Raw genomic sequence first — 17,275 nt, 5'->3', positions numbered from 1 at the left:
TGGCCAGCCAGAGTGAAGTGGGTAGAATTGGGCCAGAAAACCTGGTATCTTTACAACCAGCACCTGCAATCTACAACATCATCATCCTCACGCTCATCCTCACCCTCATCAGTGTGTCCATCATCCTCGCACAATATTAATTCATTCGCACTGGAATCCACCATTACAGAAATTTGATGTAATTGCTGGTAATGACCTTTCTCGTGGAATTTGTAGTTCATTTAAATGCAGAGCTGTCATGATTTTTGGGCAACTCTTTTAGACCAGACCAGATGTCAAAATGTTGTGCTGTCTCATCTGCATCACCACTGGGTGTCTTGGGAAAGCTTAGTTTTTTCCTAGCCAGAGAAACTGAAGGAGGAGACGTGTCATGTACGACTTGAGCTTTTAGCTTGCGGACCAGGAGCTCATTGCATCTCTTGAAATCTGGGTCAGTTGGGAAGAAATAGAAGCCATAGCTCTTAAACTCAGGATCAAGCACAGTTGCCAAAATGTAGTGATCCGATTTCAAGATATGGATAACTATTGGATCCTGGTGAAGTGAAGAAAGTACTTGATCTACAAGTCCGACATAGCTAGCGGAATTGCTTTGTTTCATTTCCTCCTTCAATTTCTCTAGCTGCTCTTCAAAAAGTCTAATTAGGGGAATCACTTGACTCAAGCTAACAGTGTCTGCACTCTCTTCACAGGTGACTACTTCCAGCGGTTTCAGCACCTTGCACACCATGAAAAGTATTCTCCACTGCACTGGACTAAAGTACAATCCCCCTCAAATTCTATTCTTCTTGCAGCTGCTACAATCTCCTACATGCTATTGCAGAATGCTGAAAATGACCTGAAATATTTTGGCATACAGACAGCATCTCCTGTATGTCACTGTCATTTTTTTAAATAGCTCTGTACCACCAAGTTGATTGTGTGAGCAAAACAGAGAATGTGATGGAATTCTCCCTGCCGTAATGCTCTAACAATATTGGTGGCATTATCAGAAATCACATATCTTCAGGACAGTCCAAATGGGATAAGCCATGTTGCAATGACAGCCATTAGTTTTTCAAAAAGGTTGTCAGCGGTATGCCTTAGTGAAGCAGTTGATACACAGAGTATCCTGGCTCTGGAAGATCTGCCGCTGTTTGTTAGATGCTGCTGCTGTTCCTGCTGCTGAAGGCGATTCATCAACCCAGTGGGCTGTCACAGTCATATAATCTTTAGTTTTCCTAGTTCCACTTGTCCACATATCTGTGGTTAAGTGTACAGTGGTTGGAATGGCATTTTGTAGCCCAATAATTTTCTTTTTTGTAACCTTCTGGTACAACGTGAGGAATGGCTTGTCTAGTAAAATGGTATCTAGATGGAATTTGGTAACAGGGACACAGGACCTAAATTAACTGTCTAAAAGCTGCTGAATTAATGGTGGATATTGGATGCAGATCTACTACTAGCATAGTCACCATGGCGCCTGTGATCCGCTGTGTGACTGGGTGACAGCTTTCATACTTGCTTCCTCTTGCAAAGGATTGTTTAACAGTCAATTGTTGTAATCTACTAGTAGTCTTCTTCTTGGTCTGCTTCTGGGTTGAAGATCCACCCCCAGCAGCATGAGCAGCAGCAGCTGGCCTAACGTTCAAGGATTCTTCAGAGTTATTCTGGATAGGGGAGGAGTTATCTCAACTGGCTAGAAAACTGTTGTCAGGATTTGGGTAAAAATAATTCCACACATAAGAGATAGATTTTTAGGTCTTATACCCAGGCATGATAATGGCCTTCTTCATATCATTGGCAATAACTACTTCCACTGGTGCAGGACTTGTCACTGTAGAGTTCATTAACAGCACTGTTAGCTTAGCTGCCTTAAGCCCATTGGTAGCTTGTTTTGTTAGCAAACGAAGCACTTCAGCCACAAAAGTGGCACTCCTTGTCGCTGAAGTGCTTGATTTGTTAAAGTGTGCATGTCCTTTTTAAGATCCAACATAAGGGAGGGCCCAAAGACAATTTCATCTTGCTCAACTTTCTTTTCTGCTACTGCTGTGTGGTAATGTTTCCTAGATGTGCTATGAACTGCTCTGTGTTTGTGCCATTGCTCTGTCGCTTAGTAGCCAGCCAGCTCGCTGCAGTCTTTGGATGAAAATAATATTGTGACCTATGAGGTGGTCAAAATTGACTGAAAATGACTGGAAATTAATGTTATTGGGGTAAATAATAATATAGGAACAAAAAAAAGGCAAAATATATGAATTAAGCATATTTTAGCAAGTTTTAAAAAAAAAAAAAAATAGATCCAAAACCAAAACACGTGAGGGTGGTTTTGCCAAATCCAAAGCCAAAACCAAAAACACGGGGGTCAGTGAACATCTCTAATTTAAAAGGGAGAAGTGTTCCTAAAGATGGCAACTCCTTTAATGCCACAGGTTGGGTTATGGCTATATGACATTTTGTCTGGTTAAAGAAAATCTGTCTGATTTGGAAGGTGTAAATAATATACATCTGCACACAGATTGCTGGTTGCTGTTTTTTAATATTGATGCCCAATTTCCATTTTATTTAATATCAAAGATTAAATCCCCCTATACCCAAGCACTCAACATTGGCTTAATCTTCTTGCCTGTATGCAGAGGTTTAGCCCTTCTACACTCATGGCTTTACAAAGTACTCTGTTCTCTGTTCTCTTATGTAACATAAAGGGAAAGGAGGAATGACGGGGCTATAACACATTCCAATGGTGAAGTAGCTGTAATTAAGGGAGTTCTGCATTACTTATTCATGTGGGAACATCCCGATGCAGTATTAAGATAGCTGACATGATCTGCAGCATGTGTCTACGAAAACATATCCTTACAACCTAGAACCTAGCTCTAAACCAATACAGCACTTTAATTGTATATTGTAATTGAAAACATCCAGAAAAGCCTCAAAGCTCTAATCATTGACTTATATTGACACAATGAACTACTTGAAAAACATAAGAATAGAAGAAAAAAAGAACAAGCATTACAAACCTTCCTCTTGAACATTTCCTGATTTGTCTGCAATTAGTTGCAAGCAGGAATGGAAAACTGAAAGCAAAAAAATGTTGATTCTCGATAAGAACATTTCAATTCGGTAAAACACTGTTCTTGACTTCTACATTCTATGTTCTTTTCATCTACATGTTCAGTACATATACTCCTTTGTGAAAAAAATGTTTGCTATATTTATTTCATTCTGAATTTTTACACATTTTTGTACTGAGTAAGGGTCTGAGTTAATAAATTACACCAAAAGATTTTTTTCATTTGTTGGGCAAAGTTTTCTAACATGCAGTGACTTGGTGTGGTGGAGCTTAACCCTTTATTTGGTAAGCATTGAAATTATACACCATCTAGTATTGAATTCATACACCATAAAAGTGATCAATATTGGAACTTCTGAAACAAGTGACTACTGTAAACACACATTTAAATGTTGCTTGAGAGCACCTCTGCCAAGGAAAGAACAAAAATGTAAGCGTTATTACATGGAAGTAATGCGAAGTTCGTGTTGCTTGAGAGTAACATTGCACTAGAAAGGTTAATGACACAATTTGCGCCATTAAGCATTGCCCTTAACCTCCACAAATTGTATTAGGGGACGGGGTTACGGTGAAGTGATGGCATTACCACGACCCTTCCCACACTTGCCACCTGACAGAAACTGTAAGTTGGCAAGTATGGTTCAGTGTTAACCTGATATTCCACTGCAGCTCTGTTAAAAATTAAAGTTTTACTACCACACTCCATAACACACAGCTAAAGGCCTTCCAACATGTGCCCTAATAGTGTTTCTGCTGTTACTTTGAGCCTCATGCTCATGTACAGTTAGGAGTAGTGCAATAAATGTATCAAATTTGCACCTTTGCAACCATGTTGCTCTGCAGGGGGGCAAATGTTAAATATTTTAGATTTAGACTTGGCAGGAGGCATGTCCTAGCAGTGTAAAAATAAAGCTGTCCAGTATTTGTGTACTATATGCAAGAAAAACTGCATTTGAACTCCTTGCATTGCAACATGTTTTGTCTAGCAGCAAATTTGCACATTTTTTTTTTGCTTTGCTCCTAAATGAGGCACTTCTGCAGTTAGAGAAGCACTTCCCTCCTACCATAGCAACATGTTGCAGAGGAGTGAAATTGAGCATGGTGGACATATTTAGTATAAACACACTAGTTATTGTACTTAACTTTTTAAAAGGGAGGAAAATAGGTAGATTTATTAAATGAAAATGCTATAAATTTTAATGTCTCGGTAGGTTGGGAATGTTGGTTATACATTGATACATACTGATGTTACTAATTCATACTCGCCTACTCTCCCGTAATTCCGGAGTAGGCAAAGCTCCTGCATTTGCCGAAATTCACAGCATTGAATGGATCAGTGAAAACATATTCTACCTTAATGTATTTCAAATTCACAACAAAATGATAAAAATGTGTTGGGGGCTAAATACTTTTTCAATGCACTGTGTAAGAGAATTCGAGAAGATAAGAATTATTTCTTTAACTTGCAGTCTCACACAACTATTGGCATGGTACTTCTTTGCACATAGCAATTTCACTACATTTTTACTGATTGTCCTCTGGTAACCCTGCTGTGCAGACTGTATTGGTACTCCAACCACTGTGATCCTGTTTTTAGAATTAGTAAGTCAAAAGCCCATGGAAATGCTATGGCAAGACCTGTCCAATCTAGGAAATTCTCAAATGTTAAAAGATGTTTGCCATACAGGATTACTCCAAAGTCCCTAAATGCTAATGTACAAAGGCACATTAATGATCATTCTGTTTCATATATCACTTGTATAAACATAAAGCTCTCAAAACAATAGGGGCCTGATACATTAAGGGGTGTAAATGGCTGTACTTTGCGTATAATGCGCACAATTACTCTGCACATGCTCAGAACTGGACCATAGCCACAGAACACAGCAGCTTCCAATTCATCTTTGAGAGCAAAGGACTCTTATGACAGCTTATGATTTCAGGGACGGAACAGGGAGGGGAATGGGCATATGCATGTAGACAATGTGCACTAAGGGCGTGTCAAGCAGCATCAAATTCAAGCTTTGGGCATCTCAAAAGGTATGTGATTTTCAGTCGTATTACTTGCATCAGCTACAGGTCTGGTGTAGGTGCTGATTACTAGTGATGACGTCTGTGTTTTCATGCTAGAACATGTGTTTGCAATCAAGATCCACTGTAAAAATATATTTTATGTACAGTAGACATTCATAACATACTAATAAATGTATTTTATGGGGGGGGGATTTTTTTTTTTTTTTTTTTATATATTTTGTCATTAATGACTATTTTATTAACAGGTGACATTAACTGAATTTTCTTTTTATTCTGTGCGTTCTTTTGCGACTTCATATTCTACATATGTATTAGACATATCCTGCAGTGTCTTCTCTGTTAGAGCAAAGCTGACCTAGACCCATATTCATCAACAGACGTATCTTCACATCCGCTCCTTGTTGAATCTGGACGTCAATGCCCGTTTCCATGTGCTTTTTTTTGTTTTTTTTTAAAAAATGCATATTATTTTTGTTTTATGTTTACTAATGAATCAGGCCCTAGGATCCAAAAATAAGATTCAATATTGGGTGAATCATTTTCTTTCCCAAAAATTAACTGGGATCCTATCACCCTCAAAACTAGGTAACAGAAATGTGCAATCCAATTTCTGGAGGAACTAGTCATGAGCACAACAAGATTCTCCATCACTGACTTAAAACAAAAAGCAACTACAAATGTGCAGTTTCATGGACCAATTAATATGATTTTCAAATGTTTTAAGGGGCCAGATTTCTGCAGGTCCAAGGATAAAGTGTATACCATTTATATCTATAGACTTCCAAAGCACACAGTGGATGTCTTTCAATATGGCTATAGTTCAAAATTGGGGAAGAGTTACATCCCCACAGCAGCAGAATATCACTGAAACATTTTGTTATTTGAACAACTGTGGTTGCATTTTTATAACTACATGAAGATATAGGTATAATGATTGTCATGAGCTACAGCTATAGCTAAAGGGCAAATGCTTGAATATACTGTTTTGCTATCTCACTGGATCCCACATTTCTTATAATTGAAAGAACTCCTCTATCATCCACCAATATGTAACCAAAAAAGAAGAACTATGACTTCACCTATGTGTTGAAGATAATATGTCACATTTAATTGCATAATATTTACAGCACATTTTGGGGAAATTATCCAGCCCTTCGTCATTACCGGACAAAGGATATATAGTTTTCAGGAAACAACGTACTGTCCTGTATATGCTGCAAGTAAATAGGGTGCTATCATTCCCTACAGTCTAGAAAAGACAATTGGAAAACAACAGCCAATAGAATGTAGGCTCTTATTAGATTCTAACAAAGATAATCATGAAATATGTTTGAGATTTGTCTTTTCTCATTATTGTTTATGTATTTATTTAGAATATTGACTTGAGTTTGCTGAAATACATAACCTTACATCCTTATGCAAATGTAAAAATATACATTGATGTCTATTTACCATCTAGAAAGAATGTAAGGCACACTTTAAAATGTGATGTACTTCTGTAGAATTTTTTTACATTTGTAATTAATACTCCTGGTATGTAAGAAATAAATACCAGAATAACTTTTAGTGCTAAAGAGGACAGGTGTATGAAAGTATGGAGATAAGCTAGTGTAAAAGGTAATATTGAAGCCATCCACTAAAGCAACATTTCTTATTAGTTTGGAAACAAACTAACTGCATTTCTGTACAATCACATCAATACCTGGATGGATGTTAGAATCACATCATATAGATGAGAATCATTTAGATCAGCTAGTTTTATGTCCTATGAAAGTGCATGTACTGGGCTGCATGACTACAGTCTTGGACTGGTTTCCATTTAGTACAGATAATTTACTGAATGGAGTCTTGCGTTCCTGTTCCACTACCATTAATGGAGCACAATATGTGTGGTGTGATTAATTTGAGCCGTATGATTTTACAGATAGACTGTTGCAGGTCGCATTCTAAGTTTATGGCTCACAGCTTGCCTAAGAGGTTCTTAAAAATGTTAAAATAAAACTATAAAAGGTTGTATATTTCAGCTGAAATAGTTAAAAATGCTACAAAATGTAACATTTTTTTTATTTGAACTGCAAGCATTACTGTGTTTTAACTTGAGGTTTGTACTAGTAAATTGTTAAAATGCTATACAAAAGTAGCCACTAAGCCTGAACATGTTTAAGATGACTCAGACATGATAGAACCTACTTGAACACTGCTGAACCAGCTCGAACATGGTAATCCTGTTCTCCCTGCTGGAATTTAGCTTGAATCCCATCAAATTTAAAATTTTAGCGCAGATTCCAAAAAATGGTTTTAAACAAGAACCACTTTTAAACAAGACTGGGCAACTGTACTTAGAGTAGCTTTAAGATCATTGGATTCCAATCACAGAATTACAATACACAAGCTCAGGCAATTTCAGTCTGATTTCATGTCGATACAAAATTTACATATTAAGCAAATGTATTATCATTTGATTTCATCATCTATACGCTGTTGTATTGGCTTGATTATCACCCACATACAAAAATATGTATTGAATAGGTCAGTGTTGGCTAACCTGTGACACTCCAGGTGTTGTGAAACTACAAGTCCCAGCATCCCCTTTCAGCAATAAGCTGCTATATATTGGCAAAACATGCTGGGACTTGTAGTTTCACAACACCTGGAGTGTCACAGGTTAGCCAACACTGGAATAGGTAGATTGTAGCCACCTTAGGTAATGAGGGAAAAAGTGTATAATCCATTCATATAAGCTAAAATATGCAAATTAGAGAATGTATAAATGTTTTTACAGATTTTGTAATCACATATGAAGAATACTTTATAAGGTTTAGTTTTTGGCTGTTCTTGTTACCTGGCCTTAACTAAAATTCCAAGCCTAGCAAATCACTATTGACAGAACTTAACTGGAAATACTCAATTACTACTGTAAAATTGGCATGATTGCAGAATTAATGCAAAAACCTCAATGAAATAAATGCTTTTTTTTTTTTTTGCTTACCTTTTCCTTCAGATATATACCTACGTGATCGACTTTTTTGAAGTAGGTTGTCAATATCTTGTGATTTTTCTCTCTGTAAATAGCAAATTGGCCGAGTAGAGTAATGGAATAAAATTAACTGGATATAAAAGTGAAGAATGTGGGAATTTAAGATGACCCTAAAATAAGGTGGACTGAGGCTGAGTTTGCTTCAAGCTGTACCTAAGACATGTTACTTGCAGTGACATTACCTGCTTCAGGGTCTCCTACCCCTGTGCTGTGTTTCAGCTTATCTTATTTTGACACCAAGCTGCGCAGCCAGTGTCGGACTGGGACATGAAGGGCCCACCGGGGGAAATGCAGCGGTAGGGGCCCACTACAATGGGGTGTGGCCAACTGTAAGAGGGGTTGTGGTCAGTCATTAAAGGGGATGGGGTCAGGCCATGGAGGACAACGTATAGCACCTTAGTATGGTCCATAAAGAAAAAGAGGAAATTTGCAGTGAGGAGCCGCGAAGGAAAAGACAGAAGAGAAGAAAGAAGTCAATAGGAAGGTAAGTGAAGGGGAGCAAATGCAGCATGGAGGGCACTGTGTGAAACAGGGGAGACAGGGAAAGGGGAGGGATGAATTGAATACAATCAATCATCATCAGCTATTTGTGTGCTGTCCATTCTTTGTGGTTAGTGTTCTCTCCCCTCATAGTGTACACAGAAAACAAATGCTATACTACAGTACTAGAGATCAACCATTCATCATATGAAAACCACAATATAAGGGTATAGACTAAAAATTAATATATCCATGAAGCACTATGGAGACCACAAAATTATTAGCATAAAAATATATGCACATTTAAAATATTACATAAATCTAATTACACTCTAGACACTGGCAAATAAAAACAGGACTCTAAAAAATGATCTACCCACAAAATGTACACTCAATAATAATCCAATGCCACTACAAAGGACAAAAGCAAAACATTAATATTAAAGCATATAGCAGATGCAATCCTATAAGGACCTAACTGTCTGAATGTGTTTTATTCTGATTAAGATATGCTTCTATAGGGAATAGAGTCCCACAATTGATTGAAAACAAATAAACATGGAACATGATATAAACAGTGAATTTGGTTACTAGTTTATTAGGAATCCATTCATTTGTCAGCTGCAATAGGATCCTTTTATAGAGGCACTGAAGACGTATATTGCAATGAAGCCATTCTAATTTATCTCCCTCCCTCCGAGGTCACACAGTGGAGAGCTCTAGAGAAGTTTGCACGATTTATTACTTACTGATTACACGGACTCACACTGCAGTTAGGATGGCAACTTTATGACTACAGGACGCCTGCAACTACAGCAGAAGGAGTAATATGAGATCTGTGTCACTGTGAAGCATTTCTGCCTCTCTCTGTCTCAGGAGCAGGAAGTGTTCTCACGTGCTGGCTGTAGGCAGGGATTAGTTTGACAGTCTCCGTTTCATATGTAGACTGACCGCAACTCGGTAATTCTCTGCTCTGCCTCACCAACAAAGAGGGCGGGGTTATCAGGCAACAGGGCCTCCCGGGGGATACCCCGGCTCCCCGGCAGGCCAGTCCGACACTGTGCGCAGCCTGAAGTCAGCAACTGCAGCCTGAAGTCAGCAAGCGCTGCCATTAAAAGTGCACTAATTTTTTATATCAGTGTGCATGAACAACAGGTATCTATCTTGCTAGTTCTGTGCTATATTATTGACCAAACTTGTTCCTGCCCTTTTCTGTGCTTGCTGCCTGTTTAGTACCTGGCCATACATTATTGAGCCAGACTTTTTCTGATGGCTTGAAACCCGGACTTTTGCCCTTACCCTCGACGTGTGTCTGATTTCATCTGTGCTAGTGTCAACTGCTGGCTATCTGGTAAGCCTGGTGGCCGTGGCCTTCTTGGTGTCTCAAGGTGAAGCCTATTACCTCCATGAGGGAGTCCCTTATGCAGACTGGACACTTATTAGACTCTGTTTCCCCAGGTAAGACAGTGCTAAATACTAGTGGCAAGGTTGGTTCACTAATTGGTCTCTTGACACTAAGAGTTGGAGGAAACAATTCAAACAACAACTTTACATTGATGAATGATAACAATGCTAATAGCAGAACACACACTGCTTCTGGTTTAGTACAAGGATCAGCATACTTGCAGTTAGTAGTCCACTATCTAACATGCATTGCATTTGCTGTTTGTTGTCTTGATAGTGTATGCAAATGGCACTTTGAGGTCTGCAATATTCACATTTGTGAGGATACAGAGGTCATAAATGATATATCAAACCAATGCCTAGTTGTCTATTTGGATCTCTTTTTTTATTTTGAAGTTTTCCCAATGTCTCAAAATGTACTGCTTATTTCAGCCTCATTGAGTTATTTCATAATGAAGTTAGCCATTCTGTCGTCTGAACCAATACTCATCAGAATGCAGTAATTCTTCCTAAATTCATAAGTTAATATTGAGATGACAAAATGGCCATCTCCACTGTGGCAAAACTCAGTGGCATAGTTAAAGGCACTTGGGTCCCTGTGCTAAAATACCTCTAACCATTGTTTCTATTTTGTACCCATTATATTTTGTTAATTTTCTTTGTTTGTCCCCATTTGCTCCTTTCTTGATCTGACCATATTATGTATAGCTCAAACATGTAACAAACTAACCTGATTGTCTTCTGCCCAGTTGGAGTGTGTCTCGCTGCTTGCTCCATTGTTATCCAGCACTAAAGTGGAAGACTGTCTGTCAAGTTTTCTGTATGTTCTCAACTCAGCTTGCATGGTTGCAAGTTCTGTTTTCAAAGCAATGACATTATAAACGAATACAGATGTAAGACATGAGAAGATAAGGATGGTGAAGGGAAGACATGCAGCATACACAACTCCTTTTGGGTAGTAGCAGTGACAACAGTAACAAATCTTTTTCCGCTCAGTGATGGGTAGAAAATAATTCCTGGGTGTCATTTCTGAATCCATTCTGTGGTTTCTTTAAAGTACTAGGAACTGTTTCATTACTTGTCTTTGTCATTTGTAATCCATATCCTGAAAGAGAACGGTCTGTGCTAAACCACAGCTTAATCCATGGTAAACAGTATACCCAGTGGGATTGCACGCACATTACTAGTATAGATCGTCATGCCTGCCTTTTCTTTTATATGATCTTTTTCAACGTTTTACGTTTGTTATCTGTTTTATCATGCAGTAATGTTTGCCAGTCACCTACTAATCTATAGTAACTTCTTCTTTTTAGAAAGGAAGTAATATTTGACATTAGAGGAAGCCCATGCATGTCATCTATTGTTTCATTATTCATTTGTTAAGTCTGATCTGCTATCTGTAAAGGTTTTGCTAATTCAGTTGCAAATTATAAAACTCAATTTTGAGCCCGTTTTATCCTTATTTTTCAGTAGTCCATACTTAATATAGCAGACCTTTGAAGCATTAGGTTGCTGCATTGATGGTTTAAGATGAGTATTTTCTCATTCATTTTACTTGAACCCTTTGATTAATCAGAGAGAAAAGAGGGCTATACCTAAATAAAGGTACCCATATGTACTGTGATACTGAAGCCCCATATCCATAGCCGGATTAAGGGGGGGGCACAGGGGGCACGTGCCCCGGGCCCCCCTCTCTCTGAGGGCCCCCCCGCCGCCGGCCACCAGCCGCCATCTGATCGGATCACCTGTCAGTTGGTGATCCGATTCTGTTGCTTTTGCTTTGCGGCTGTGGGGCCCCCCTGACGCAGGCGCACCGCCCCCCGCAAAATTTGACAGCTGTCCTGATGTACAGCAGTCGCGGTGCTGCTGTACATTAGGCTATTCTAAGATGGCCGAAATGGAGCTGCTGCGCATGTGCAGCAGCAGCTCCTCTAATGCAATACCAGAAGAGACTGTCTGGGATGCTGTGCTGAACGTGGGTTCCTAGGTAAGTCCCACTTTCACTTGGAGTATGTATGTGTGTATTTATGTGTATATGTGTAATATATATTATATATATATTACACATAAATACATATACACATAAATATATATATATATATATTATAATATGTGTAAGTATATGTTAATTGAACCTTTAATAGAAGAGGCATAATTACTTTAATAATTACTGACAAAATAGGGGATCCCATAACATATTTGTTGTGTGTGCCTACGTATATACATATATTATATATATATATATATATATATATATATATATATATATATATATATATATATATATTATATATATATATATATATATATATATATGTAGATAGATAGATATATCAAAATTATTGACATGTTATAAATGTTTTTTTCATTTTAATGTGCGGCATCATTGCTCTTTATGTATGTGTATTTATATGTATACATATATATACATTTATACACATACACATACATAAAGAGCAATGATACCGCACATTAAAAAGAAAGAAACATTTATAACATGTCAATAAGTTTGATATATATATATATAAGTTAAAACTGATGTAATTTTATCAGTGTTTTTTTTTTTTTTTTTTTAATGTGCAGTATCAGTACTATTTTCTGAGGCGGGCTGGGGCGGGAAGAATAAAAAAGACTATTTTGGGCCGGTCCCTGCAATAGCCCAAGTCTCTATTACTTGGTGGATGGCCCCTTCCCCGAGACCAGCCACGTTCTATCATTGGCTGCAGATTCTTACAATCCGTTCCCCCCTTCCCCTATGTGTGGCTGCTATTGTTGTCAGGGACGTGCACCACGTGACAGGTGCCGTCCCATTTGTTAAGAAAAACAAGGCCATACAGCGTGCAGATAAAACAAAGTTAGTGGGGGTAGTATGTTAATATAATGTGTGTGTGAGGGGGGTAGTATGTTAATATAATGTGTGTGTGAGGGGGGGTAGTACGTTAATATAATGTGTGTGTGTGAGGGGGTAGTATGGTAATATAATGTGTGTGTGTGAGGGGGGTAGTATGTTAATATAATGTGTGTGTGAGGGGGGTAGTATATTAATATAATGTGTGTGTGTGTGAGGGGGGTAGTATGTTAATATAATGTGTGTGTGTGAGGGGGGTAGTATGTTAATATAATGTGTGTGTGAGGGCGGTAGTATGTTAATATAATGTGTGTGTGTGAGGGGGTAGTATGTTAATATAATGTGTGTGTGTGAGGGGGGTAGTATGTTAATATAATGTGTGTGTGAGGGGGGTAGTATATTAATATAATGTGTGTGTGTGTGAGGGGGGTAGTATGTTAATATAATGTGTGTGTGTGAGGGGGGTAGTATGTTAATATAATGTGTGTGTGAGGGGGGTAGTATGTTAATATAATGTGTGTGTGTGAGGGGGGTAGTATGTTAATATAATGTGTGTGTGAGGGGTGTAGTATGTGAAGGGTTTTTTTTAATATAATGTGTGAGGGAAGGGTTTTTTTAATATAATGTGGGAGGGAAGGGGGGTTCTTAATTTAATCTTGGATTGCAGGTAGATGCTAATTATTTAATGGGTGCTATTTTATTTGTGGAGTGATGGTGGGGCAATTTAATGTAATAGTGTGGGCTATCAATTTAAGATGGGGTGATTGGACCTTTAAATTTGATGCTGGGGTGGTTTGGAAGATCATAAATGAATGTGGGGCTGTTTGGGGAAAATTAGGTCTGTTTATTAAATGTGGATATGAATTATTTAATGCAGTGGATGATTGTGCAAAATGGTTATAATTTTTAAACATAAATGCCATTTAATTTATTGATAGGGCTGTTTCGAGGGAGGGAAATATGTTTATATATTAAATGGGAATACTATTGATTTAATGCTGGGGTTGGTTGGAATTTTCTAATTTTCATGTACCCATTTTTTTTTCCAAATAGGGCCCACATCATTCCAGTATCCAGACAAGCAGCAACTGAGCTAAAGACACCAGCAGCCACAGATAGAGAAAGTGACAAGAACAGGTAGGAGAGAGCAGGGCATTCTGCCAACTGTCCTGAATCTGGTCGGACAGTCCTGAATTTGGGTGACTGTCTCAGCGTAGTCAGGATTGGGTCCGACTACAAGGACAGTTGGGAGGTATGTCATGCTTCACGTTGTACTGCTTGTGAAGGCAGAGCTGCATGCACCTAACAGCAGTGCACACAGCATTGCCTGTGTGTTTGTCTAAAATGATAACCATGTTACATCATAGGGGCCCTCCTGCCTAAAGTGCCCCAGGCCCCCCAGAGCCTTAATCCAGCTCTGCCCATATCACAGCATGTATGGGCAGGAAAATCCCAGATAGTGATCCTCTAGAAATCAAAACAATAACATCTAAACAAGGCAGAAAATTTTCAAGCCCACTTGTGTGGCCAAATTAAACCACGGTCCCATTATTTGAGTTTAGAAGGATGTGTGAAGTATCTTGAATGATTTGCTTCCCTTTGTTGAAATTATTTGCAGCTGTGGGTCAAGCAGTTGATGCTTATACTTTATGAAGTAGACTGAACAATGCTGGAGCAGTTCCCTTTGCCATACCTCCCTATCGATTTTGCCCAAACATTCACGATTTGCGAACCTCAAAAGGGACTGGGCTTACATGTGGGGTTTGGGCGGATCAGGGTGGGACTAACAGTATGTTGTTCTGATTTTGCAAGCCTAAGTGGCTTTGGCAATTTGCCGGTGTGTTACGAATACTTACCTCTCCTCATTCCCCCGCCGCACATCCGGCTTTGGCGGTCACGTGATCGCTATTTAGGGCGGTCACGTGATCTCTATCTAGGGCGGGAAATTCAAATTGAACACACTATAAAAACATAGCTCTGACACTTGGTGAGTGTCAAAGCAACTTACCAGTTCCTGGCTCCTGATTCCTGTGTCCTCCTTGTTCCTGCTTCCTGTGTGCTTTACGTCCTGTGTACCGACCCAGCTTGCTGACCTTCCAGATTGCCTGTGCCCCTGACCCGGATTGTCTCACGCCTCTCTCTCTCCAAACGTTTATCTGCTATTCCTGTGTACCGACCCGGCTAGCTGACCACGCATTTGTTTTTGTGACCCACGTACCGAACCGGCTTGTTTGACTCCGAGATTGCCTTCTGATTCTGTCTGCATTGCCTGCCTGTGTACCTACCCGGCCTGTCCGACTATTCTCATCCTGCTCCTATTCCGCTGTACTACATCTTGGGGCAAACCTGAGGGCCGCGACCTGCGACTCCTGGCAGCAAAGCCCACCCCGCCTTGCGGCGGTCCTTGGTGAATACCGGGGAGGTCGTTAGACTCCGTACCTCAGGTAAGCCAGCGCTAATCAAGATTAGTAGTATATCCAGTAATCTGTAACACGGTGGTATTAAAAACAGCAATTTCAGAAAAGACCAGTGCGTTATAACTTTAATAAAATTACCAGTTTAAATACTGCCAGCAAATTGCCAAAAATCCCAGAGTTCTCAAGACCACAGACTGATCCATTTACCCCTTAACTGTAGGGAAGTATGTTTTATACTTGGCAGGCCTTTGTGAGTCACTGCAGGTAAGTCAAACCTCTCCCCAGAAATAAATATATATGTGTGGTCAAAGTGGGCTGCTATTTGATGGGATGTCATACCAGCATTTCTCCCTGCTGCTCACCACTTGGCAATCAATTATCACAAACATATTTGTATTCAATGCAGAAGCCATAATGGGTTGGTTAGCTATTTGCATAGGCCTCAGTGCATTTTGGTCTTCAATAAAATGGCTGTCACCTGATATAACTCAGACACACCGTAAGATAAAATTTAACTCACCTGAAACTGATGTTTTGGAAAATAAAATTAAGAAAAATTTAATTTCAAGGAACCAGCACAGATTTGCTATGTTCCATGCCAGCACCATATTTCTGGGGTTCTTTATTCAAGAGTCAGACAAGCCAGGGCCAAAATGCCACCTGCTGTGCATGTGCAGCAATTTAAAGATAAATAAAATAGCTCAAATAGTGGTTCTGACATTAAAGGGGTTGCTTTGATTTTTCCCTGATGTATTGCATCTACACATTTGTGGGCCCCTTAACAAGTTTTAAGTGGCTCTCCCTAAACTACTGGCCCTCTGCTACTATGGTAGTTACATCTTTCCCCTACAGAGCCAATGTGGAGGACTTACCTGGCCGGGACCGTCGTCATCCCTCGGGCGGCGGTTCCCTCAGTTCAGCCGGGACGGTGAGCCAATCAGGGCTCACCTCCCGGCCGTTTCAAAAGGAGAAATGGCGGTGGACCAATCCGGACCCGCCATGTCGTCACGTGGCGTCGCGTCGACGCTACGTGATGACGTTAGCGCGGCGCCGACTATTTAAGTCGGCGCACGCGCCGCCATTTTGTTCAGTTCGTCGGCGGAGAGAGCGGGAAGAGGACGTGTCGCGGAGAGTTGCGGGATCAAGACAAGAAGAGAAGACAGCAGAGACCAGCAGTGGCGGCAGAGAGCCCTTGTTAGGGCTAAGAGCGCCTCTGCTGCCTGAAGACCGGCGGGATCAAGACAAGAAGCCGGCGGCAGAGCGTGGAAGCAGCGGCAGACGGGGAAGGAGTCCAGGAGAAGCTCCCCGAAGACAGCACCAGGTAAGGCCTTTGCTAGGCAACTCCTCTCCCGGGCCCACGCCCGCAGCACATTAATTAAATTCGGGCACTAGGCCCGTGGGCACAGTCGGGCACAAGGCCCGTGGCACCGTGAAGTAGGGGCACAAGGCCCAGGGACCTGGGCACTAGGCCCTGATAAAGTTAGTGGGCCAGTAGGCCATAGTATTGATAATAAAGGGGACAAGCCCCTATTAGTTAGACAGGGGGGCGTGAGAGCCCCAGGTACAAGGGCACAAGGCCCTTAGGTAGTTAGTGGCCTAGAGGCCATAGGAAGGCCAGAGGGCCTGGTTAGGGGCTGGTAGCCCGTAGGCTATTAAGGGCACAAGGCCCTCAGTCAGTTAGGGAGGCCACAGGCCTCAGGCAGGGGCTAGTGCCCCTAGGCAGTAGGGCATAAGGCCCTAGTGAGAGGGCTCAGAGCCCTGAGTTAGAGAGGGGGCTGAGGCCCATGAAACAGAGCAGAAGGCTCTGTGTGTAGCTGGGCAGAGACCCATGGTGTGTAGGGCATAAGGCCCCGGTGGTGTGTGGTAGAGGCGTGAGGGCCTCGTGAGTGTAGGCGCGGTCCTGTGTGAGGTGAGCACACGTAGTTAGGAGGTACAGTAGAGCGGAGGCTCCTGTGGTGCTGTAGCAACCTGCTGGTTGGCTAACAGCGGTGTGCTCTGGTAAGTAG

The 17,275-nt window shown here is 40.5% G+C and overlaps 1 protein-coding gene across 1 annotated transcript in view; it reads right to left on the bottom strand.

Moving 5' to 3' along the window:
* TNFSF13B (TNF superfamily member 13b) overlaps window positions 1-11,276 on the bottom strand; it is a 33,863-nt gene extending 22,587 nt beyond the window's left edge. The window contains exons 1-3 of the mRNA XM_075198048.1: window positions 10,735-11,276; window positions 8,073-8,145; window positions 2,997-3,053 (exon numbers count right to left, since the gene is read on the bottom strand). Coding sequence (XP_075054149.1) covers window positions 2,997-3,053; window positions 8,073-8,145; window positions 10,735-11,043 — 439 coding nt within the window. The 5' untranslated portion in view covers window positions 11,044-11,276. The remainder of the gene's footprint in view (window positions 1-2,996; window positions 3,054-8,072; window positions 8,146-10,734) is intronic.
* Between the last annotated feature and the right edge of the window lie 5,999 nt (window positions 11,277-17,275).

This window comes from Mixophyes fleayi, chromosome 2 (genome assembly GCF_038048845.1).
Source record: "Mixophyes fleayi isolate aMixFle1 chromosome 2, aMixFle1.hap1, whole genome shotgun sequence".
NCBI lineage: Eukaryota > Metazoa > Chordata > Amphibia > Anura > Limnodynastidae > Mixophyes > Mixophyes fleayi.
This window is presented reverse-complemented; position numbering and strand designations above follow the sequence as displayed.